This window comes from Chrysemys picta, chromosome 12 (assembly GCF_011386835.1).
Source record: "Chrysemys picta bellii isolate R12L10 chromosome 12, ASM1138683v2, whole genome shotgun sequence".
NCBI classification, from domain to species: domain Eukaryota; kingdom Metazoa; phylum Chordata; order Testudines; family Emydidae; genus Chrysemys; species Chrysemys picta.
Genome location: NC_088802.1, coordinates 43,987,253 through 44,012,006, shown reverse-complemented (window position 1 = coordinate 44,012,006; position 24,754 = coordinate 43,987,253). Strand labels below are relative to the sequence as shown.

The 24,754-nt window shown below is 51.6% G+C and overlaps 1 protein-coding gene across 8 annotated transcripts in view; it reads left to right on the top strand.

The window, feature by feature from the left end:
- The window catches only part of RAB37 (RAB37, member RAS oncogene family), a 62,327-nt gene extending 38,541 nt beyond the window's left edge, over positions 1 to 23,786 (top strand). For 2 of the 8 annotated variants that reach the window (XM_065562783.1, XM_065562787.1), the window contains exons 3-11: positions 7,883 to 7,993; positions 12,700 to 12,741; positions 13,430 to 13,496; positions 13,645 to 13,697; positions 15,281 to 15,346; positions 16,272 to 16,328; positions 17,996 to 18,072; positions 19,389 to 19,490; positions 22,863 to 23,786. In XM_065562783.1, the coding sequence (XP_065418855.1) occupies positions 7,883 to 7,993; positions 12,700 to 12,741; positions 13,430 to 13,496; positions 13,645 to 13,697; positions 15,281 to 15,346; positions 16,272 to 16,328; positions 17,996 to 18,072; positions 19,389 to 19,490; positions 22,863 to 23,088 (801 nt within the window). In that variant the 3' untranslated portion in view covers positions 23,089 to 23,786. Of the gene's footprint in view, positions 1 to 3,260; positions 3,512 to 7,882; positions 7,994 to 12,699; positions 12,742 to 13,429; positions 13,497 to 13,644; positions 13,698 to 15,280; positions 15,347 to 16,271; positions 16,329 to 17,995; positions 18,073 to 19,388 lie in introns of those variants that run through there. The other 6 variants (XM_065562781.1, XM_065562786.1, XM_065562784.1 and 3 more) reach the window with 6 other exon arrangements.
- Positions 23,787 to 24,754: the final 968 nt, after the last annotated feature.

The window sequence follows — 24,754 nt, the reverse complement described above, 5'->3', positions numbered from 1 at the left end:
GTGAGAAAAGCCTTGCCCTGGAATCTATCTGGTGCAGGTGAGGAATGACCAAACCTGTGCAGAACTCACTCCTCTCGTGTCCCAGGGTTTTGCCCAGAGCCAGCAGCTAACTGGATTCCTTGGTTTACATGATGTGAGAAATTGCTCCTTTGTTAGTGGTTTGTTTTCTTCCCCTAGTGGGATGTGTTTCCCCCCCCCCCCCCCCCCATTCTCCGGCTAAGTGCTCCACTGCTGATTTATGAAGGGAATGAAAGCACTTTTCATTCCTATGTTTATACAACCAGAGGGACCAGCAAGATGCAAGGTTAATGCATCAACTAATGATTATATGACCCTTCCCACTCCTTCCCTTCCCTTCAGTGCCCTGCCAGTATATGACTGGGAGGTTTCCCTCCCATTCAACCTCTTCTATAAGATGAAGTCTATGTCATCATCTTTCTTAAATATCCTTGTAAATGAGTTTGAGGTTGACTGGCAGCAATATGGGTTAAAAAAGACTGTGGTAAGGGAGAATTCCAGGTTGTTCCATCTCTCACCTGTTATTCCAGGCGGTCCTCAGACAGGTGGAGGCCAAGGGGTGGAGGGGACCTGCGGGCTGGCCTAAATCAATGGCTGTTTGGATTCCATTCTGCTCTGCTGGCCTGGAAAAGATGTCTGCTATCCATAGTGATGCATGCTTCTTTGCTCTCTGCTTGCTGTATGTGTTGGGTACCATTGGAGGGAAGGCAGCAGATTATCCATGAATGATCAGAAAGCCACCTTCAATCAGTCTCTGACTTTTTGGGTTCATTGTCTGAAGCTAGGGTGAGGTTGACCTAATTTTGTTCCCCAGTTGGGCAATTTAACGATTGCTGAGAACGGTGAGTGGTTAATATGTTCAGTGCTACAGCCATGCATGGTGCTTTAGAACCAGAGTTCAGGCAGGTCTCCGCCATCTAAATAGGAGAGATGCAATCAAATGACGGGACATGAGGATAGGAGCAGACAGAGTATTTTATTGATCAGTTACAACTCTCTCTCCTAGGTAGCTGCCCATCCCCATAGTATCTGAGCATCCCCCAAGAGTAAAATCTGACAGCAGTGGTGGGTTTCAATGAGGGACTTGAAGGAAGAGGGAAGTGTTGTGGTGGACTGGCAGAGAGAGGCTATCTAGTCATAGGGGCAGCATGAACTAAGACCTGAAGTTAAGAGTGTGGGGTAAAGAGACTGCTAAGGATCGAGGAGTAAGGCAGAGCACAAGGCTGGAGAGATTCATCATAACTCAGGGGGGACTGTGGGCTCACATCCCTCTTGGCAGCTCCCCCTGCTCTGCAGAATGAACTGAGTTGGAGCACTCCAAGCTTGGGAAAAATCAGGAACAGACTGACACACACACTCTCCCTCTCCCCCACAACTGTGGGGGTTTCCGATCCAGTGTGTGGTTTCAGTCCATTCTGGGGAGATGGGGTTTGGATCTGGATCAGAATCCAGCTCTGTGGTTTCAGTTCATGTCCCTCTCTCGTCAGTGCTTAATTTGTGTCAGGGCTGGCCAGAGCCCCGGCACCTCTGGGCCCGGCAGTTCAGAGCCCCGGCACCTCCGGGCTTGGCCTGGCAGTTCAGAGCCCCGGCACCTGGGGGCCTGGCAGTTCAGAGCCCCGGCACCTCCGGGCTTGGCCTGGCAGTTCAGAGCCCCGGCGCCTCTGGGTTTGCTGCATCAGTTATGAATGTAAAAAAATTGCTTGAGCTCCAGCACCTCTTTCATTACAAATTAAGCCCCGTCTCTAGTGTGTAGTGGTTGATGTCTTAGCTCTGAGGACAAACCAAAAGGGTTTCAGAGTAGCAGTCGTGTTAGTCTGTATCCGCAAAAGAACAGGAGTACTTGTGGCACCTTAGAGACTAACACATTTATTTGAGCATAAGCTTTCAGCCCACTTCATCGGATGCATAGAATGGAACATATAGTAAGAAGATATGTATACATACAGAGAACATGAAAGGGTGGGAGTTTCCCTATCAAACTCTAAGAGGCTGATTAATTAAGATGAGCTATTATCAGCAGGAGGGAAAAAAAACGTTTGTAGTGATAATCAAGATGGCCCATTTCAGACAGTTTGACAAGAAGCTGTGAGGATACTTAACATGGGGAAATAGATTCAATGTGTGTAATGGCTCAGCCATTCCCAGTCTCTATTCAACCATACATTGATGGTATCTAGTTTGCATACTAATTCAAGTTCAGCAGTTTCTCATTGGAGTCTGTTTTTGAAGCTTTTCTGTTGCAAAATTGCCACCTTTAAGTCTGTTGCTGAGTGACCAGAGAGGTTCTCCTACTGTTTGTTGAATGTTATGATTCCTGATGTCAGATTTGTGTCCATGAAGGTAGCGGCTGGAGTGTGATCTGAAGGCTTCCCATATGTTCTCCTCCACCCAGGTAGCTGGACATGCACACGGCCAAAGCATGTCCATACAGACATGCACAGGGCAATGCAGCCTGTGCTCTGGGTCCCTCTGCTCCAGCTGAACCAGCAGCTGTCCCCCTTACCAGCCTGTAGCCACTCTCACAATGACTGTCACTGTCTGAGGCCACCCACCTCCCAGTGCCTAGGGCCCTCTCCATGGGACAGGCCCACACCTCCCTGGGCAGCAGCCTACAACCAACTGTGGCCCTGCCTGTCTGGATGCAGGCTAGGAGTTGATCCAGCTGGGTCCACTGTGCCTAGCTGTAAAGCCCTCCTCACCCGGCTCTGCTAAATCTCCCATGGGAGTCAAACCAACCCCCCTTCACCTGGCTCCAGAGAGGCTGGGGAAGATGGAATGTGGGCAGGGGGCTGAGCGGGAGGAGAAAAGGGATGGGGCACCTGAATGGGGGAGTGAAGGGGACCGAACTGGACCGGCCGGACAGGGGCTCAGTTGGGTCCGGTCCCAGGGCTAAGGGGAGATCCAATAAGTTCATTGAGCCCAGAGGAAGGGAGGGCTGGGTTCCGCTGGACTTGGGGGGGGGGGGGGGGTTGGGAGCAGCGGTGGCAGGGGACTGGATTCTGTCCTGGCTGGAGTGGCACCGCCGGGTCCGGTCCGGGCAGGGGACCGGATTTTGTTCAGGCTGGGGACAGGGTGGCACCGCCGGGTCCGGGAGAGGGAAGCGGCTCGCTCTGGGGAAGGGGGCGCTGGGGTTCGGTGCGGTTCGGTTCGGCCCTTGGAACGCGCAGCGAGGTTCGGTTCTGTGCAGCCCGCAGAGCAACCGCCGGGCCCGGCTGTTGCTGGCGTGGGGGGAGGCCGCTGGTTCGGTCCGGTCCCCGGCATGGAGAGCAGCGGGGCCGGGAAGGGGGCGGGCCGCGGGGAGGAGGAGCAGCGGGGCGGGCGCTGCCCAGCCTCTCCTAGTTCCTGCTCGCTGCCCGGGCACTGGGCTCCTGGGACCATGAGTGGCCGGGCAGGGTCCGCGGCTCCTGCCCAGAACGGGTCCCCCGCGGCGGCCCAGGAGCAGTCCCCGTCGCGGTCCCCGACGCTCAGGCAGAGCTACGATCTCGCCTGCAAGGTGGGAGCCGCCCCGGCGGGGGGTGGGGAGCCCGTGGGCGGGGCGGAGGGGGCAGCGGGTGGGCGCAGCTCGCGGGGGGGAGATGGGAGCTGAGAGCCGCCCAGCGCTGCCTGCGCCCCGGGGGCCGGGAGGGGTCGGAGCCGCAGAGCAGCGCAGCTCGGCAGCGGGGCGGGTTGCTCACCCGGGGTCCCCTGGTCCCAGTGCTGGCGGGGGCTGGGCGGCCCCACCGACCCGCTCCCAGCTGCCCCGGAGCCTGCATTGGCGGGGGAGCCTCTTCCCCACGGCCACGCTCGTGTGGGGCCGGTTTGCTCCCCCTTCTGCCGCGCTCGCTAGTGCAGGCGGCTCCCCAGCAGCCCCGGAGCCGCTCACAAGACGCTAGCTCGGAAGGAAGCGAGCGGTTTGCGGGCAGCGTGTTGACAGCATCTCTGCAGCGGGGACAGTTAGCGAAGGGGCCAGTGGGGCAGGGCGGGGGAGAGAAGGGTCGGGTCCAGGTTCCCGTCCCCGTTCCCCCCCAGTGCCTGTCAGACGCGCCCTGGATCCGCTTCCTCATTCTCTCTGTCCCCAGTCAGCTGCCAGTTGCCATCAGGCGCCTTCACTTGATGGGCACTGGACCCAGTCAGCCCCATGGCAGTGGTTCCCAGCAGAGGTATCTGCTACCAGCCATAAAAGTGCTCCCCCCAAAATTGGATGTGATCATGGGTAGGGAGTTCTGAGGATAGTGGAACCACCTCTAAAATTGTCACTGCACCCCTGCACAGAGGAGAGGCCAGGACTTGATCCAGACCCAGCCTAGGACCAGCAGAGTAGATGCTCACTGTGTTCCTTGGAGACTGCAGCCTGCATCTGAGAAGGATGCTTATAAATCTTAGTACCGTGAGATGTGTGTGGCCCTTCCCTTCCCTTTCTGGGTCTCGCTATGCTCACAGAGCTCTGCATTTGCACCCGGAGCTGTGCACACAGGGAGAAACATCTCCTCATGAGGCTTGTTTTGCTCGCTCCCAGCTGCGATACCTTTCTTATATAGCTCCCGCTCCCAGAGTAACCCACAATCTTTGAGGTATTTAGCCTCACAACACCCCCAGGAGGCAGGGCAGGGCTGTTACACCCCCCATTGTATGGCTGGGGGAAGAGAGGCAAAGTGAATTGACCAAGGTCACACAGGAAGTCTGTGCCAGAGCAGGGAATTGAATCGGGGGAGGGGCAGGAACACTTCTGAGTCCCAGCTAGCACCCTGACCATTCTTCCACTCTGCCAAGCAGCCTGTTTTGCCCCTGCCTGCGATTGCTGGGAGGGTTCGTTCTGCTTTGCCTTGGTTATTCCGAAAAATTGCATTTGGGTCCATTTTTTTTCTTGGCCCCTTCTTTCTTTTCTTTTCTCTTTTCATGCTCGCACCTTCCTCCTGCTCCTTTCTCTCTGATTCTTTTGGTGGGCTTATGGGGGGGGAGAGTTTTCCCCCGAAAGCAACCTGGGAACTTTACCTGGAGCAAACTAGAGCCAGAATAGAGAGCTGTTCCCAAAGCTTGCCTCTGTTCAGGTGTGTCTGCAGCAAAGGATTTGGTGACATCAGGCAAGGTGAATTCACCTGCAGAAGGGTCATTTTGAGGGCCAAGGATCTGGAGAACTGACTGGAGGGGCCCAACAAGAATGATCCCAATCCCCATCTTTCCTCCAGGACAGATACCTTGTTTGCATGTCTGGACAGAATGACAGGGCCTGACTTTCAGAAGCGCAGACCACCTGCAGCTCCCATTGACTTCCGCAGAGGGTGCGGGAGCTCATCTCCGCTGGCAGGCAGGACCGTAGACTATTTCATTCTCCGCAGGTCACTTGCTGCTTCGTGTTCTGTTTTTAACAGGGAATGGGGGCTGCCCATGTGCCTGATGAATTATCACCCAGTGACGGCCAGGAAATTGCTGTCATCGCAAAGCAGGCAGGAGGGGATCACACTTTCTGGGCAGCTGAGTACTTGTTAATAATGCACAGTGTTTCTCCTGGCGAGGGTGCTGCCTCGCCCTCCCTGGTGTAAAAATGGATGTGGAGGTGCCAATGAAGCCGGGGAATCCAAGCTGCGTGCTGTTTGCTTAGGAGGAGTGGATGCTGAGCTGTGTGTTTGTTTTGGTATCTGGTGTGGGCGAGGTGGTTGGAGCAAAGCGGAGAGTCCCGGGGCTGGCAGAGTTTGTTCAAGGAAACAAAGCTGGCGTGGTATTGAACCAGCTTCCGTTGGTGAGAGGCAATTTTGAGTTTACCCAGAGCTCTGGGAAAGGTACCCAGAGCTCTGGGAAAGGTACCCAGAGCTCTGGGAAAGGTACCCAGAGCTCTGGGAAAGGTACCCAGAGCTCTGGGAAAGGTACCCAGAGCTCTGGGAAAGGTACCCAGAGCTCTGGGAAAGGTACCCAGAGCGTCACAGCTACATACAAGGTGGAACAGATTGTTCAGTGTAAGTAGTTAACACATATTTCAAGGGACCATTCAAAGGGAAGTGGCCTGTTAACACCCCTCCAGTCATGGGGGGTGAAGGAAGTGGGGAGAAGGCAGCTGGGGAGGGGGTTGTTAGTGGGCTATGGATTGTTGTAGTAAGCCATAAATCCAGTGTCTCTGGTCAGTCCATGAGTTTTAGTGCCTTACAAAGTTATGAATTTAAGCTCCAAGGCTTGTCTTTTGAAAGTGTTGTGTAGGTTTCCTTCAAGGATGAGGACTGAGAGGTCAGATACAGAGTGATTGCTTTGTGAAAAGGGTTCACCCACAGGTGACAGGGTGTTTGTCTTGTATCATTTTCCTGTGTGAGTTCATTCGAGAGCGTAGCGATTGTCTGGTTTCACCCACATAGCAGTTACTGTGCATTTATTGAACTGGATGAGGTACACCACATGTTGTGATACGCGGGTGTAGGATCCATGGATCTTGAACGGTGAGTTGTGAGAGGTGTTGATCACTGGAGCACTGGAGATATGGCTGCAGGTTTTGCATCTGTTCTTCTGGCAGGGTCTGGCACCACTTTGAGTTGGTGGGTCCTGGTCTATGGGGAGCTTTCTTCTGATGATGAGCTTGGAGAGGTTGGGGAGTTGTTTGTAGGCCAGAAGTGGGGGTTCAGGAAAGATTTATTTCAGGATGGAGTCCCCATCAAGTATGGGTTGTAGTTGTTTGATGTTATCCTGTATGAGTTCCGGTGTGAGATGGTAGGTGTGGTGACAACTAGGGGTGTGTGGTTGGAGTAGGTTTTATTTCTGTATTGAAGCAGGTTCTTTCAGGGTATTTGGGTGGCCCGTTCCATGATGTGATCTACTTCTGTGGTGCAGTGTCCGTGTTTGGTGAAGGCAGATTGAGTGTGTTAAGGTGTATATCCTGGACTTTCTCCTAGGGCCTGGACAATGGGACAGAAAGAATGAGCCATTTCTTGAGATAGGCGTGAGATCTTTGTCCATCTACCTGTGATTGCAGGGAGAAGCCTGGCGCTGGTATCTGGAGAACTGACTGGAGGGGGATAGTGCCATGGTGTGTCCCATTCTCCAGGAAGAGATCGATGGGGTATTGGTAGATGGAAGGTGTCTAGTTACCAAGAGCGCCAGCAGCACAGTGCCCCAGCCTAATGCCATTGCGAAGCATTGGTAGAAGCAGCAATTAAATTATCTGTTCATTTAGAGGGGAAACTCATTTAGCCATTCCCTGCTAGACAGTGGGGTCATGGTCAGACTCTCTAGCAGTGACATCCCTCCTGCAATGATGTCCACTGCTACTAGTGCTTTCTTTCTTTCTTTCTTTCTTTCTTTCTTTCTTTCTTTCTTTCTTTCTTATATTTTGTCCATTGGAAGCTCCATGGAGTCAGGTCACATGTGCTCTCATGGCTGAGTGCTGTGGGATCAAAGAGAAGAGAAGGAAACCCCGAGCGGGTGAGATGCTGCCCATACCTCGGCTCTGAACATATGAGCTGTTCCTGGCTCTGGCTGTATTAGAGGCCACCAGAGGAGCAGGGAGGGAAGGAAGTTAAATTTCAAGGACTCACTTGCAGCTACAGGAGCATTTCCCAGTGTAGGGAGCAGCCGACACTGCGGGGAAACATTGCCACCAGCTGGGGAGACCCTGCTTTAAGGGAAGCTGTATCTGAGACATACACTGTAGGGCAATGTCGCTTTGTGTGGGGTTCAAATCTGTGTTTGAAAGAGGAAGGGAGCTGGGAGAGGAAAGGAAGCTGATGGCTCTGACAAGCTCTGGGAACAAAAAGAAACCCCCCAGGCTGCCCATGACTGTGTCACCCACCGCCCCAATCAGTGCTCCTCCTCAACAGGGCTGCACCACCCTCACCCCGGTTCTGCCCTCACCCCAAATGGCACTCTCCCACTGCACTATTAATGAGTTTTTGCACCCGTGTTGTAGGTGATGCTGCTCGGCGATTCGGGCGTGGGGAAAACCTGCTTCCTGCTCCAGTTCAAAGACGGGGCCTTCCTCTCTGGGAACTTCATAGCCACTGTCGGCATAGACTTCCGGGTGAGACGCTGCAGCTTTCTGCGCTAGGGAGAGCCTCTTGTTACAGCTCAGGGGATGAGTGTGAAACAGCCCCTCTGCCCCCATTCAGATAATCATTGAATGGAAGAGGGTTCAATTAAACTGCCCTTGTGTCTTCTATTGCCTGAAGAAAAGGGGGGAGCACAGAGAGTATTATGTGAATGGCTGGAGTGATCCACATGCAAGTGGGGCTGGAGCCAGTAGTCCTGCTGCAGCTATGGAGAGTATCTCTAGTGTACAGTCTAGTGTATTCAGAGGGCACCAATCCCTGTAGTGTATAGGCCCTGAAAGTACATTAGAATAAAGGAAGAGGAAGTTTCAGAGCCAGGTTTTGCTGTCCGGACATGGGCTTTTTTCTCATTGTCTTATATTGCCAGCCTTCCGTTTACACTTAGGGCCTGATTCTGTTCTCACTTACACTGGGGCGAATTGGGAGTTAGTCCCCTGAACTAAGCCGTGCTCCACAGAGATCGGCGTCTGGCTCTTTGAATGGAGGATATGTTCTCCCAAAGGATGTATTGTATATGATGTCGGTGTGGATGGGTGTGCAGTGTGCCTGCATGGAGGCCGGAGGTTTATCAGTAGTGAAGGGTGAACCTCAGAGGTTTGAGCCAGATAAACGCCCAAACGTCTGGGCTCTTATTCCACCGTTCTGTGAACATTTGAAGCCTGCACAACTGAGCTGGACTCTAGCAATGAGCGGCTTCCTGGGGAGGAGGAAGAGGATTACCATTATTGATTTGTATGACCACAGCGCCTCTGAGGCCCACGCTTGGCCCAGCACCCCATTGTGCTAGGCAGTGTACGAACACGGAACGAAAAGATGGTCCGTGCCCCAGGATGCTTACTGATCATCCTCGTTGGCAACTGGGCCAGAAACCATCTGTTCTCCTGGAACCAGCGTCTCTTGCTGCGGCTGTGCAAGGCAGAGGGGCGCAAAACTGAAGCTAGGGTTTCAGAGCGTTACCTTTACACTTCCAGCCCTCAAATGACCTCCAGCTTCGGTGTGATGAAAGGTTCCCTCTGGTTCTTGTTTTACCCAGACTAGTTCACCAAGCCCTGTCTGTAATGCAGGTGTGTGCAACTGATTATTAATGCAGGGTTGTGCCCGCGACATTGTGGGTCTGTGGGCGCTGGGATCTGTGTGTCCTGGGATGCAGACAGGTGACCTTGTGATGCTGCAAAGGGTGGCTTGTGTCGGGGAGAGTGCAGGTGTGTGTGGAATGAAGATATGTTCTTGATGTCCCTGACTTGACATTTTAAGCTCAGGGCTTTCTATATTGCCCATGGTAGCTCTGTGCTGAATTGTTGATACAGCACCATAGGGATACATGGTGCTTTACTACACATACAAAGATGGAGAGGCAGATTCTGTCTCCTGCGTCAGCCCCTATGTGCTGCTTTGTTCTGACCCCCAGAGCAGCCCAGAAACTGAAGCCGCCTTTTACTCCATTCCTGTGGATTGGGCCTTATTTTATTATTATTATTATTATTTATCATTTGTATTACCATCATATCTAGGAGCTTCACATGGCCCAGGACCCCATGGTGCTAGGTGCTGTACAAACACAGAACAAAAAGACAATCCCTGCCCCAAGGAGTGTCCAATCTAAGTGTAAGACAGGAGACAACCGATGGCTACAGACAGCTGGGACTGCACAAGTGAACCATGAAACTCTAGATTGGTTAGCATGGTGGGCAGTGGTCTCTGCACACTAACAGCCGAACCATTGCTTTCTGAGGTGCTTCTCCTGGGCATGCAGCACAAAGCTAAAAACAACGTTAAGACAAGAACAAGAGGAGGAGACCCTGTTCCTGTCTCTATGCGTGGCTGGGCTGGGCGAGAGCATGCATGCGGTGTTGTGTATTCTTGCACTGTTGTGGTAGCGCTCCATGCACTGCCCTGAGGTACCAGCCAGATGCAAGCTCCCTGCGACTGAATGGAGAGCTCTACCTGGGCCTCTCTGTTTTGCAACGTGTCATTACTCTGGTGACAGGTGTTCAAGGCTAGTGTGCTCGTATTAATTACAGATGACCTGCTGCATTTAACCTGCTCATCGGATGCCTTTTTAATGCCCCCACTACTGAGTTCCGCCAGATTTTTCATCTGCAGCCAGCTGCGGGTTTGGCAGCAGCATCCCACGTTGGCTCAACCTCTCCTTACCCATTCGGGGTCTGGCACCACCATGTCAATATCCACTGTCAAGAGGTGCCCAGTCAAAGCAACCAGAGTACCCAGGGCATTCATTAGGAAGGCAGCCAGCCAATCAGAGAATGCACTGGCAAGTGACACCCACCCTGCCAATCATAACAACCCGAGTAAAAAGAGTATCCATTGCTAAGAAACACCCACCCAGCCAATCCAAACAAGTTGAGTATCAAGGGCCCGGAGCCTCCAACTAGCCGCAGTATGAAAACACCCCCAGCAGGCCTGTTTGCACACACAGGTAGGAGCCTGAGCAGGTGGAGCGTGGGTCTGGATTTAATGGCACTTGCTGCTTCTCTAATATGTAGCCAGTTGAGGTTTACAGGATTTTTACTCCTCTCCTTTATTGCCACCAAATGAACCCCTTAGCTGTGTGGGGAAATAGAGCAGGGGGGCCTTCTTCTGTGAATCTAAAGGCCCCAAAATAAACCCTCCAACAGAGATCTGTTATGCTAACTACCCTTACACAAAGCAATACAGGCCAGGGCCTGAACTAGACTAGCTGCACAATTCCCTGCCAAACTCGGGCAAGGGTCATGACCAGAGGGGGGGGGGGGGGGGCAAGGAGGCAAAGACTAGAAAAAAAGCCCCAGCAGCAGCACTAATGAAATATGTTCATGACTAATGAAATATAATAACCGCTTGTGTGAAGCAATAGGTAACTTTAACTAAATGCAATTTCTTGACTCATGCAGCTTCTCCTTTGGATGATCTGTGACCCACTCCGTGATTCCAGCTATCTGCAAAAATAGCCAATCATAGATCCTCGTTAGGTGTCCCATGTAAACCCCCCCCCCAATCTTTAACCAAAAGACCCCGGAAAATAACATGTGTCTTGAGAAATGTACCCAAACTGGTGCCAAGTACCACCCCTGGGGAAAACCACCAAGCGCCCCTCTACCCAAATAAACATCCAATTCTCGGAAAAATGAGGAAGGTACCTAGGGGGGAGGGGGAGGGAAATTGACCCCGACCCTAATTTCTTAACTCGCGGTTTGGGGAGGGACTGACCCCAACCCTAATTTCTTAACTCGCGGTTTAGGGGGGGGGGGCTGACCCCAACCCCAGTTTCTTAACTCATGACGTATTGTTTGTACTTTGCTTGCGGTTTAATGAAATAAAAACCCGCCTGCGAGCGGCCCTCGGGGTGTCAGTCTTCGGACTGCACCCCAGTGCACTGGTATGTATGTCAATAAACTGGCCTCAGGCTTGAGTCTTTGAACTAAAATCATTGCGTGGGTGTCTTTGACCACAACAGCTGGACAGGGCCATGTAAATTCTCGCCCAGGCTGAGGCTGCACTGAATTTTCCCATTGGTCTCTGCTTGTGTTTCTCAAGTGACTGCCTTTGTCTGTTAATCTGGGGCAATCCCGGAAATAACCCAGACCACAGCTGTGTCACTCACGGGACGGTTAGGCCCAATCCTGCAAAGTGCAAAGCGCCTTCTGCAACTCCCACGGCTGTCAGCAGGAACTGCGGGCAGTCAGCACCTCGCAGGTTGCAGCCCATCTGTTAGCACCTCTGGCTGCCAAACAGGCCCAGAGGCTCTGAGCTAAAAGCAAACCAGCCAGATTGTGGCATTGGGTGTTTCAAATTCTGTGACGAGCTGAGTTTCAGATCGGGGGAGGAGAGAGAATGTTGCAGGTTGGTGTAAAGTGCCCTGCAGGGCAGGCTGGTAACAAACACCTGCTGTTGGTTTCTTGGTCCAAGCTCTGAAGGGGGGTTCAGGAGAGATGCTCTGTTAGATGCCCTCCTTCCATACATTATTGTTTCTGGATGTCTCTGTTTTCTGCTTCTAATGCAATCTGTCTAAGCTATGATATTTCTAGGGTGCCCATGACCATGATGTGTGAGCAGAAATGGTGTCCCTAGCCTCTGTTTGCCAGGAGCTGGGAATGAGTGACGGGGGATGGATCACTGGATGATGACCTGTTCTGTTCATTCCCTCTGGGGCACCTGGCACTGGCCACTGTCGGAGGACAGGATACTGGGCTAGATGGACCTTTGGTCTGACCCAGTATGCCCGTCCTTATGTTCACCAGCTCCCAATCTCTCCAGATGGACGTTTAAATGATAGGAAAATGCATCCTTGCGGGATGCCCAAGCTGGAAGCTTTCTCCACAGCTGAAAGTTTGAATGTTTTCAGTGGGCTCACACCATGAGTATGAGCCATTGAGTCGATTAACATCTATCTTTCTTACTATCCTGCCTTGCTATTTAGCTGACAGGAGAAGCTGCTGCAGAGACAGGAGACAGACCTAGAAGAGAGTTACCTGTTACCTCCTTCTCTTTTTGTCTCCAGGCTCTGAATCCAGCATTGCATGCTCCTGCATCAATGGAGCTGGTGTATACTGAACCCTGCCACAGGGGTCAAGATGCCTATGGTACCGTGGAATGCAGTATGGGGAAGGTGCAGCCCACAAAAGGCCACACCCGGCGTTCCCACCATATTAAACCAGTGTGGTTTTGTTTTCTCTTACAGAATAAAGTCGTGGCAGTGGACGGTGTGAAAGTAAAATTGCAGGTGAGTCCGGTAATTGATCCTGATGCAGCATGTGCAGTTAATACTTTGTCTGAGGGTGTCTGTACAAATAGGCGGTGGCTTTTATCTATTCTTTGCCATGTGTACACACTCCTTAATAAGGTTTGGGCGGAGGGGAAGGGAAGCCAATCTATTATCTCCCAGCTTAACTCTTGCAGTGACAGTGCACAGACAGCCAGCGTTTGATAGCTCTTAATATGGACATTTCTCAGGGAGAGGTGAGCCCTTGGGGGCAAAGACTGTTCTAGGTGTGATGTTGTATGTGATATGCTATATATGCACAATATACAACACCTGTAAAACCACCCCTTCATAAAGATCAGGGACAAAGGCTTAGTTTTTACTGACCTTTCGTGCATTTGCCCCATATAACTTTGGCAACTCGCAGCCTGAAGTCTGGCTTGGGACCTCATATATCATTTCAATCCAGAGCTCCGAATCTCTTTCAGACTTGTTTTTATAACCTGGAAATCCCCTCCTACACAAGGAGCAGCATAGACAAGCAGTGGGTCCCTGAATGCTTCCAACCCTGGCACTGACTCTGGGGTTTTGGTTCATTACCTTTTGTTACGCCCAGATGCCAACACTCCCCTGGGATTGGAGAGCTGTGAATGAGGTGAGTGGCAGTGGGGTTTCTCCCTTGGTTTTCATCGGGGCTGTTTCTTTGCAGATCTGGGACACAGCGGGGCAGGAGCGATTTCGTAGCGTGACTCACGCCTACTACAGAGATGCCCAGGGTAGGTTCTCAGGCAGGTTTGTGGTTTGCCCGATTCGGGGTCAGATGAGAACCGGAATCCGCAGACCTAGTGGAGCTGCTCTTGCCACTAATACCCAAGAACGGAATCCTCATTAAACCCCCACTTTGTCTCTCTTCTTTTCTTCCAGCTTTGCTCCTCTTTTATGACATCACCAGCAAAATGTCCTTTGACAATATTCGGGTCAGTATCTATCCCCTTGGACCTCACTGACACAATCGTTAACTCCTAATCCAGCAGAGAAGGGCAGACGTCTTCTCAGCCCGTTATTCCTCAACGGCTGGACTCTCTGCACACCCAGACAGCTTTCTCAATGCTTGGAGAGAGCCTCCTAGACCCAGTGCAGGAGGCTGTGTTTGGCTTTCAACACGTTACACCTCAGCTCGCAAGCATGGGACTCTCCTTCCAGAACCATCTAATACAGCAGCTCTATCCCCAGTGCCGTGCACCCCTAGCACCATAGGCACATGTCCCTGTGTCTTCTCCCATCCCTCCATGTAGCTGGCTTTCCTGTGGGATGAGATGACCTGAGTCCCAGGGGAAAGAGCTGAAGCATTGTCAAAGTTCTGGCAGACTGACCTAATGGGAGGACCTGGCAGCTAGCAATGCAGAACAGCCACTACTCTGCCTGTTCAGTTTGCTCTGTGTTATGATGCGATGGGCGACCTATGCCTTAGTCACAGCGGGCATAGGGGAATAGTTGTACTCTGAGTCCAGAACCTGGAATAGAGAACCCAATACTGCAGAGAGCTGAGCACCCTCGGCTCTCCTTGAAACCAGTGGGGCACTCTCATCATGGGTCATCAGCACTGAGAGCAGAGCCTCTGCTCCTTGAGCTGAAGCAGAAACTCTGTTAGCCGGCAACTGTAGTAGACTATTATCCTCTCCAAGCTATCACATTGGTGATGCAGCTGCATTGGATGGTGGTAACATGAGTTGTTAAGTCAGATGGGTTTGGAAGAATTGTTCGGTGCTACACTGTATTGAAAGCCATGCACAGTCAATGGGTACCGAAGGTAGTTGGCACCATACTAAATCAGGGACCCAAAGGGAGGCTGCCTCTGAATCCTACCGCTTGGCAGACAGCATCCGGAGGCACAGAACTGGGCGCATGATGGTGCGGGCTGGCAGACTCTACAGGACACTGAAGTGCAGGGACGAAGCATTGACTAAGGTGCCCAGAGAGGAGAGCTGGCTGGGAATTTTTTGATGAAACGTATTTTCCATCAGAAAATGGAGATTGGTCAAAACCGAAACTTTTCATGGGGAGGGATCTGTTGACTGTTTTACAACACTTTTGTTGAGAAGGTTTCTCAGGTCCTGGATGGAATTGCTGGTGGAGAGGGAGAGAAAGACAATGCACCACCCCAGAATAGCAAATAGCCCCATGATTCGGATGCTCCCCCGGAATGTGGCCGACCCAGGTTTTAGTCTCCTCCCCGAATCAGGCTGAGCAGGGATCTCTTTCTTTCTCTGTTTTGTTCCATGAAAAATGTTGAAAGGTCTCAGTTTCTTTCCACATCAGAACAAAAGCAGATTTTGAATCCTTGAATTTTTTCACCAGCCATTATTTGTGTGTCCCAGAGACCGCTGGGCATAACTAAGTGCTCCAAAACTACACGGAAATAGCAGACCATGCTCCACCCCTTTAATCTGGCTGTTGTTATGCAGGGGCCTTCCTGGCTCTCCCCACACACTTATAGTTGCATATAAACCTGCTTGTTGCCGCTGTTCATCTACCACATGACCCTCTTCCTCTCTTGCAGGCCTGGCTTATAGAGATACACGAATATGCCCAAAAGGATGTGGTCATTATGCTGTTAGGCAATAAGGTGAGTGTCGCTTCCTGGTAAGCGACTGAGAGATGTGCTCATGTACAACTACTCTCCTTCTTTGTTTTGTGCTGTCTGCCCCCCACCTCAGACCGAGGACGCCCCAAATCGGTACAGACGTGGCTCTGAGGCTCCACCTCTTCGTTCAGTGACTCCATCTCATGGGGGGGCTTTGCCGGCCCCGTTTTGGAAGAACATGATCTCCAACCACTGCTGATCCATAGCAGCTCTGACCATGCAGGGCAGCGTTCAAGCTTCTCCATTTTCCAACTTCATCAGCCTGTGTGGCCTTGTCTGTTTTTCCTCACACCCTATCTACCAAGGTACCAGGTACCTATCTACCAAGGTACCAGACAGAAAACTCAGCCACTCCTTGAGTTGTCCAGTAGGCACGGAGGGAAGCTCAAGAAGCTCTGATATCCCACAGACAGCGTCACCATCAGGGCCCAAACCCTGGGTTCCACTGTTTCAGAGACCTAAAGTGGATGTGACTCGCTGCCCCAAACCCAGAAGCGGGCTCCATTTTAAATTCTGTAATTCCTTAAATTGGTTCTGTGATAACACTTCGCCTGTATAGACCACTCTTCTTCTTCCAACCTTAATTACCCTCGTAGGTCCCAGAGGGAGCCTGTGTCAGTGCTGGGAACAGAATCCATGAGCTCTGAGCTCCACTGCTGTGCCCATGTCCCTCCCTGTGACATTTACCTGGGTTTGGAACTTTCCTAAGAGAACATGGTGAGCGGTTTAAATGCTGCAAAATGACTCTTGGGTGCGTCCATGCCCACTTCTGCCAGCAGAGGGAAGCCCAAGTCTGAGTCTTCAGCAAGTGACTCCTTGGGCTCGGTGGCTCCGTGATGGCCTGCTAGCGCAAGGCTGATCTGTGAGTCTCTGTGCCTCTCCAGTAACGATTTCCCTTTGTTGACAGGCTGATGTGAGCAGCGAGAGAGTCATCAGGATGGAGGATGGAGAGTCACTAGCCCGGGTGAGCTGCCCCAGGGTTTTGCAGGGTGTCTATCGTCCCTGAAGGTATCTGGTCCCTCCCTTCATCATCCTCAGTCCCATGGAGGCTATGATCTCCTTTGCTGTGCGGGACAGACCTTAACTAGGCTACTCCCTGGGATCACAGAGCTATTTCTCTGAGCCAATCATCCATCTATCACCTCAGTTCATCCAGCTCTTAAACCACTTTAAGATTTAGATGTACTCTGGGTTATGCTTAATTTGTGCCAGGGCTTGCCAGGGCTGAGCCCCGGCACGACTGGGCCTGGCAGTTCAGAGCCCCGGCGCCTCTGGTCTTGGCCCGGCAGTTTAGAGCCCCGGCACATCTGGTCTTGGCCCGGCAGTTCAGAGCCCCGGCACATCTGGTCTTGGCCCGGCAGTTCAGAGCCCCGGCACATCTGGTTTTGGCCCGGCAGTTCAGAGCCTCTGGTCTGGGCCCGGCAGTTCAGAGCCCTGGCACGTCTGGGCCCGGCCTGGCAGTTCAGAGCCCCGGCGCCTCTGGGCTTGGCCTGGCAGTTCAGAGCCCCGGCGCCTCTGGGCTTGGCCTGGCAGTTCAGAGCCCCGGCGCCTCTGAGCCTGGCAGTTCAGAGCCCCGGCGCCTCTGGGCTTGGTCTGTCATAGCCCTGGCACCTCTGGGTTTGCTGCATCAGTTATGAATGTAAAAAAATTGCTTGAGCCCCAACCTCTCTTTCATTACAAATTAAGCACTGACTCTGGGACTGTGTCTGGACTGAAGGGATGAAAGCGAGAGAGGTCAGATGTAGGGGAGGAGGCTAGATGGGGTGGGAGGGCAGGGAGGGTTTGGGCTATGAGATGGGGGAGGTTGAGGGCTGAAGATAGCATGTGGGGGAGCAATTAAACTGCAGTGTGAGGGAGGGTCCTGGGAGGGCTGCATTGGTGGGAGTGGTGATAAGAATTGGAGCAGTGTGCAGTACAAGGACGCACCCCTCAGCCTGCCAAGGTATGTTGAGAGACCATTAATCCATCTGCTCAGTGGGGTGGACAGAACAAGGAGCAATGGTCTCAAGTTGCAGTGAGGGAGGTCTAGGTTGGATATTAGGAAACACTATTTCACTAGGCGGGTGGTGAAGCTCTGGAATGGGTCACCTAGGGAGGTGGTGGAATCTCCATCTTTAGAGGTTTTTAAGGCCCGGCTTGACAAAGCCCTGGCTGGGATGATTTAGTTGGTGTTGGTCCTGCTTTGAGCAGGCGGTTGGACTTGATGACCCCCTAAGGTCTTTTCCAACCCTAATCTTCTATGATTCTTCTATGATGCAGTCAAATGAGGCTCCACCAAAACATTAGCCGCCTCCTCTCCAGATCCCCAGAGAGACCTCTGTTCCCCTCCCCCTCGGAGGGCCTCTGATTTGCTCTCTCCTTTCTGCAATCCTTGATCTTCCTTCAAACCAGGCCGCCCCGGAGTAACCAGCTGTGCAAGTCCCTAGCGCCACCCCTGATTGCTCTGCCTCAGGTTGCTGTTCCGTCTGGGGCCTCTTCTGGCCAAGGGCCAGACCCAAGGAACCGGCTTTAATCCCCTGAGTTTGGCTTTGCTGGTAGATCGGCGGGGAGCATTTCAGAAGAGGACGGGAGCTAGAGGAAGGGGTAGTAACTGGCAGTGCAGTGGCTGATGGTGCTATGCCCCCTCTGCAGGAATACGGAGTGCCTTTCATGGAGACCAGCGCCAAGACGGGCATGAACGTGGAGCTGGCATTTCTGGCCATTGCCAAGTGAGTAACTGAGAGATTGAAAGGGCAGCTTCCCAGGCCAGGGCTGCCTTCCCATACCAAGGGGCATTGATTTAACATGTGCGCACAGAGTTGGGAACATGTGCCGCTAGGGGAGGGAGATATCTTTGCCTTCAAAGGGGAAGTGTCATCTAGTGGTTAGAGCGGGGGATTAGGCACCAGGGCTCTTGGGTTCTACACACTCATTGTGTGGGCAAGCTGCTTAACCTCCTATGGTTATAAAATTGCCCTATCTCAGAGTATTATTAAGCTTAACTCATCAATGTTTGTAAAGCATGCACACCTGGGCTGTCCAATGAGGGGGTCTGATGCTTTCCTTTGAAGCAGTTGGCATTCGCCCAGGGCAGGTCTGCATTGGCTGCTGGTCTGCTCCAGTCCAGCACTTCCTATGGGCAAAGTCTCTAATGCTCAGACACTTTCCTCTAGATTGGGATAAAAAAGCATCAGAATCCCTGAGCGCTCTTGGACCAGAGCTCAGCTGCTGTAAAGGGGCAGAGTTCCGTTGACTTCGGCTGAGGACCTGGTCCCTTGTCTCCTTTGTCCCCACCCCTTGTTCTGCTCTCAGACTGGGGAACCAAGTTCCAGCCCAGAGTTAATTTTTGACAGTCAGGTCACAAGCCCGTGAATTGCCACCTAATGTCCCTGGGATGTGGGTCCAGTTCCCAGCGGCACTTCAAAAACCCCACTGCTTTCCACCGCCGACATGCCAGCTGCAGCAGGGGCCAGGGCAAAGGGGCTGAAAGGAGGCTATGCTGCTGTTGGCGACTGATTCACGGAGGTACAGTCGAGCTCCACCACAAAATAAAAAGATCAAAGGCTCCTTGAATGTTATCCCAGTGCTACATCATGCAGGTCCATTGCCAGCAAGTGGAATTAACCCTGTGCTAACACATCTGTCCCATCCGCAGCACCTAGCCCTCCAAGATACAATTCTTCGTAGGGTTTTGTTTCACCTTCCCCTGAATTCATGCTGCTTCCCTGGCTGGAGCTCAGTATCTCCCTGTCCATGTGACTCGTGGCCTCCTGCACACTGGCTAAGACTTGGCCAGATGTATCGGCTGGCAGAGAGGGCTGGAGTGGGCTGAGGTTGTTGCCTCCATGGCACATCCATTTCCTGCTGGGGGAAGGAGCACAGGCCCAGATCTGCTCCAGGAGCTGAGCCACGTGTTCCACCCTCCCATCACCACCCTCTGGAAGAAAGGGGAGAGCATCACGTCCACCGTTCTTCAGAGACGCACAGCTGCTTCTGCTGGGCGAGGGGTGGCTAGTGCGATGTGTCACCGCTGTGCTTCTTTCAGAGAACTCAAGCAGCGAGCTGTGCAACATCCGGACGAGCCCAGATTCCAGATTCGGGACTACATACAGTCACAGAAGAAAAAGTCCAGCTGCTGTTCCTTCATGTGAGAGAGAAGGATGGCAGGGTAGGAAGGAGGACTCAGGGCACAAGGGCCTGGTATAATGCAAGAGCAAGGCGGGGCTGGAGAGGAAACTGGTCAGATTCCTGTCCTCAGAAGATGCTCTAAAAATATTTCTGGCCATAAATTACAAATAGGAAAAAGGCAAACCTGCCCTGAGAGGGGGCGGGGTGTGTGTGGACGTGCATGAGTGTGGGCGGCTACAGGGAAGTTACAACAGAAGCCAAATAAAGGCCAGTTCTGGGTTTCACCTGACTAGCAAATCTTACAATGTGCGAGTCTGACCTTCGGGGAGTCACTCCTGGCGGCACAGCCAAAGCCCTGCCTCTCGGGAGTGGCTTGTGTCAGCCTCGCCTGCATAGCCAGGACCCCAGTGATCAGGACTTGGCTGGTTCGGCCTCCAAACAAGCCAGGGCCCAGTGTCTAACTGGACTGGGCCAAGACAATATTGGCTGCAAATCCAGTGCCCCATTTTCAGGACGGGACCAAGTCAACCTCAGCAGCATAGCCACGGCCTTGTATCTATCTGGATTTGGCCAGGTCAGCACTGCTGCACAGGGTCCCGCACCTTTCCAGTCCAGAGTTGCCACCTTTCTGACCAGTTTCCATGGGATGTCTCTGCTCTGTAGTATCACCAGGCTGAGGGGGCCAGGGCAGCGAACAGAGCAGGAAGAACCATTTTTCACTCTCTTGCATTAGCAGGTGAAGTTTTCCTGCAGTGAATGAAATCAGCAGGAGTGTTTGCTAAAGGAAGAGGAATGGGAGACCTTTTCCCTGTGACATCTGGTCCCTCCCCATTCCCCTCACCTCCCCCAGGCCCCTCTCGTGTGCCCACCTCCTCCTGCCGCTGAGCATGTCCCAAGCAAAGGACTTGGGGTGCTCAGTGTTATTACAGTGCCTGTTATGTTGAAAGAAAGCTGCCGACCGCAGCGTTAGTGGAGAGAAAGGAGATCACTATCTATTTTTCTGACTTTAAAAAGAAATGTTTCAAATCTGCTCTTATTTATATTTATCTCAGGCCAAACCTATATTTAATCCTTTACGAGAGACCAAGCCCAGCATGCCACGGACGCGCTCTGGACCCCGCCCCGCCCCTGTTCTAAAGCATTGGCACCCGCGCTGCTAAGGTGGGGGTGAGCATGGAGCCAGCATTGCCAGCCTGTTTGGAAAAAGGCTGTGGCCACTTGCTGTGGAATCCATCCCCTGGCAGCCACCAGGACAGGGGAGGTCTTATTCTCCCAGCTCATGCCATTGCACTCCCCTGGTCGCTCTCCTACAGATGGCGCTAGGAGCTGCACCTCTTGCTGTTGAAATAATACTGCTAAAAATTAAGGGCCTGATCTAAAGCCCGCTGATGCCTTTGAGAGTCTCCCCATTGATTTCACTGGCCTCTGGATCAGGCCCTAATTGCTGAACGACCTGGTGTTTCGTGCTCTCAAAGGCAACCCCCTGCTGCCTCTCTCCAGGCATAACCTTGGAGCTGTGACACAAATTGGTCACAACTGCAGAACAGGAGGCTTTGCCCCTCTCTCCCCATTGCACCCCCGTACGCCTGGCTACTGCAGCACATGTGGTGCCTTTGATTACGCAGCATTCTGAAGGCCCTGGAGCTCACCAGGGAAACACAGGGCAAATGAGTGATATGGGTCCTGCCTTAGGTTTGGTTTTCCTCAGGGGTGCTCAGGGAATTGATAACAGGGCACAGAGATCTTTGACCTCTAGGCCACCAGCTCAGCTACAATTTGAATTCTTACTGAAGCCCAGGGAAAGAGTCTCTCTGGCTTGAGTGAGAGGCAGATCCAGTCCAAAGTCAGCAGCGCTGATCGTTACCACCATCTTCTGGCTCTGGGGAGTGGCCTGTGTGAAATGAGTCTCTGGCTGGTTCCTACGAGACGGGTGTGCACAGGACAGGAATAACGCTTGCATTTGGCACCGAGTTGTCAGCAGAGTGGCCAAGCTCCAAATGGGCACGGAGAGCAAGCTCTCCTTTTACTCCCAGGCATATTGATGGGAGATAGTGGGAGACGGCTCCTCCCTACCGCCCATACATTAGCTCTTTTGTCAGTAGCTAGAGACCCTCCGTCTGCCAAGCTCCCAAGCCAGCACTTCAACAGCTATTCTTTTTTAGAGTTTAGATTTCCTGACTGTGGCCCATGTGTGTCACCTTTACCATTTGTCTGGTTTTCATTTTCCTTTCTCTAGTGAAAGTTGCAAACCCCTGGTGATTCCCGTGGCCCCATTCAGCAAGGCACTGAAGCACATGCTTTACGTGAGTCCCATTGACTTTGCTGAATTGGGGCCCTGAGAGTGACTGTGCATTACTCTCTCTAGGTACCTGTCTCGTCTGTGTGTGCAGCATCTGCCTCGTGCCTGTGGTATATAAGGCTATGGAATAATTACCCATTAGAGTTACTGGGCCAATATTTCTTTTGTCCGTATGCTTAAAAACACCAAAAAGGCCCTGTCCCTCCAGGAACTGGAACTTTTAAGGAAAGTCAATTTATTTGACCCCCTAACAGCAAAAGCTATGTCTACACTACAGACTTCTGCCAGCATAGAAATATTGGGAAGAGATGTGATCCCTGACCAGCATAGCTGTGCTGGCCAAGGTCTATAGTGTAGACGTAATTATACCAACAAAACTGTGCTGTTACCCGTGTAGCTTGTTTCACTTGGGCGGTGTGGTTTCACTATACTGCTACAAAGCACAGTGCTGGTAGAGCTGTGTCCATAAGGAGCGCTTTGCTGGTATAGCATACCAGTATTCCTACACCGGTAATGCGCTCCTAGTGTAGACGAGGCCTAACTCACACCAAGGCCAATAGGACCATTGGAGTGACAGAGACGAGCAGGAATTGGCTCTAGTTGGTCACATTGGCTATTATGCTCTGTCGAATGAGAACAGACTTTTGCAGGAATAAATAAAATATTTCAGCAGCATGCGCCTCATCACAGCAGTGCCCTGTAATTATTAGTATCATCTAGGGCAGTGCCCTGACACTGCTTAATAAGCCCATGGATGGGAGGATTCACTTAACACTGAAATGCTTTAACTAATAATTAAATGCTCCAGAGAGGAAGCACAAATGTCGTTTGCCAAACCAGTGCTGGAGTTAGCCTGTAGAACAGCATGATAGAGGCATCGGGGAGATCTTTCATGATTGTGTCACTTTCTGATTTGTCCATTACTTGCATGTTGTATTTTTTTATTCCTGTGGTTGAATTTGGTGCGTTTTATGCACAGTTCTCCTCATCCAGTCAGTCAGAGCTTCACACTAGCCTGAGCGGTTCTCGGGATACAGGGCCTTGATATTTGTTTCCCCTTGACTTGAAATCTCAGGAATGTTTTCTTCACAGGGTGCAAGTCCATTACCTCCCCCTGTGCTTTGCCAGAGACGGGCATTACCGATTTCACCCTCAGCTCTGCACCTGTGCCCCGCACTCAGCACAAGAAGGAAGGATCATGTGGGGATTTAAACTTGCACCAAGTCCTCATGTTAGTCTATGGAACATGCTGCTGAGCTGTCTGAAGAGGGAGTGCAGTATCTGGGAGGCTAATTCCTGGTCCAGATTAAGGCTTTGAATCAGAGCAGAGGTGATAACACAGGAGATTTATGAATTTTGTTTGCCTTTCCTTTTGGTCTATGTATATAATGCAAATCTAGATTAAACCCACTCTGCAAAGAACTGATGCCTCAGACCTCAATCAGCAAACACTTTATATCATGCTTGCCTATGAATTTTGTGGGCTTGATCTTGGCCCCTCCAAAATCAATGGGAGTTTTGCCACTGAGTTTAAAGGGAGCAGGAGCAGGCCCTATGTGTAAGTTTTAAAATCAACACCGCTGCCCTTATGCTTCATTTTACCCTTTCTTTAGACCTGTTTCTACTGGCATCAGTGTCAAAACTCCCATTCAATTTGATGGGAACAGGATCAAGTCCTTGGTCGATAAAATCAAAGTCACCCTAGCGTCCCATGTTATCACATTAGCCAGGATCCTAGAAAGCAATGATAGGAAAAAACCCCAAATACTTTTGTTGACTATCTTCTTGTTTACATAGTTCATGTATATCTGCCAAGTCATGAATGTTATGGAATGACACTGCACTGAACCATTCCACATGGGAATCTCTGCTGTGGCAGGATCACACCCGGGACGTCCATTCCCTGGCACACGTTCTTGAGCTTCTCTCTGTTATCAGGGCGATGCCTTTGCCTCAGCTGTTGTTCACGGATTGCTGTTTGCAAGTTTACAGAATTAAAGCTCAGTATTTTGGAGAGTAAATGTGTCCGCCTAGTTCTTGGCATGAGCAATTTCCAGCTCAGATCGTTAGAGAAGAGAGCGAGCGTTGCTGGGTGGGATCTGCATTGCAATATTTGCTGGGCATTAGAGAAGTCGAGTGTACAATGCAAGCCCCGGAATCTCTAGTGTGCATTTGCCTAGCCTAGGGTGACCAGACAGCAACTGTGAAAAATCAGGACGGGGGTGGGGGGTAATAGGCACCTATATAAGACAAAGCCCCAAATATCGGGACTGCCCCTATAAAATCAGGACATCTGGTCACCCTAGCCTAGCCCTCGTGATTTCACTGCACATTTCAGAGTCCAAAGGCAATTGGGAAGAGTAAACATGGTCTGTTAAATTAAAACCAACCTCCTCCCCCTGCTGGTCTCATGGTGCAGAGTCTAGCATTCCCCAAATACCTTTGTCTTCCCACCAATAGAATTGCTAGGCTGATGCTTGCAAAAAAAAAAAAAGGAAGAAGAGAGAGAGTTGGTTGGCTTTTTTTTTTTTTTTTTTTTTGCAACCTAAATTTTGATCTTTCTTAATCTAATAAGCAGCTGCTGGAAAGAAAAAAACAAACCAAACTGGGAAGAGACCAGGGAGGTGAAGACACCAATCAGCAAAATAAACATTGGTTCAGAAAGCTGCCACATTCTGCTTTAAGCAACAGAGGGTCCTGTGGCACCTTTAAGACTAACAGAAGTATTGGGAGCATAAGCTTTCGTGGGTAAGAAGTGAGGTTCTTACCCACGAAAGCTTATGCTCCCAATACTTCTGTTAGTCTTAAAGGTGCCACAGGACCCTCTGTTGCTTTTTACAGATTCAGACTAACACGGCTACCCCTCTGACACTTGACATTCTATTATTCAGTTCCTGAATTGCAGGGGATATGGTGGGTTTCTTTCCTTCGCTCTGGTAATTTTCATCTCCCTCTCTCTGCACGGTGTTAAAGCCATCCCTGCC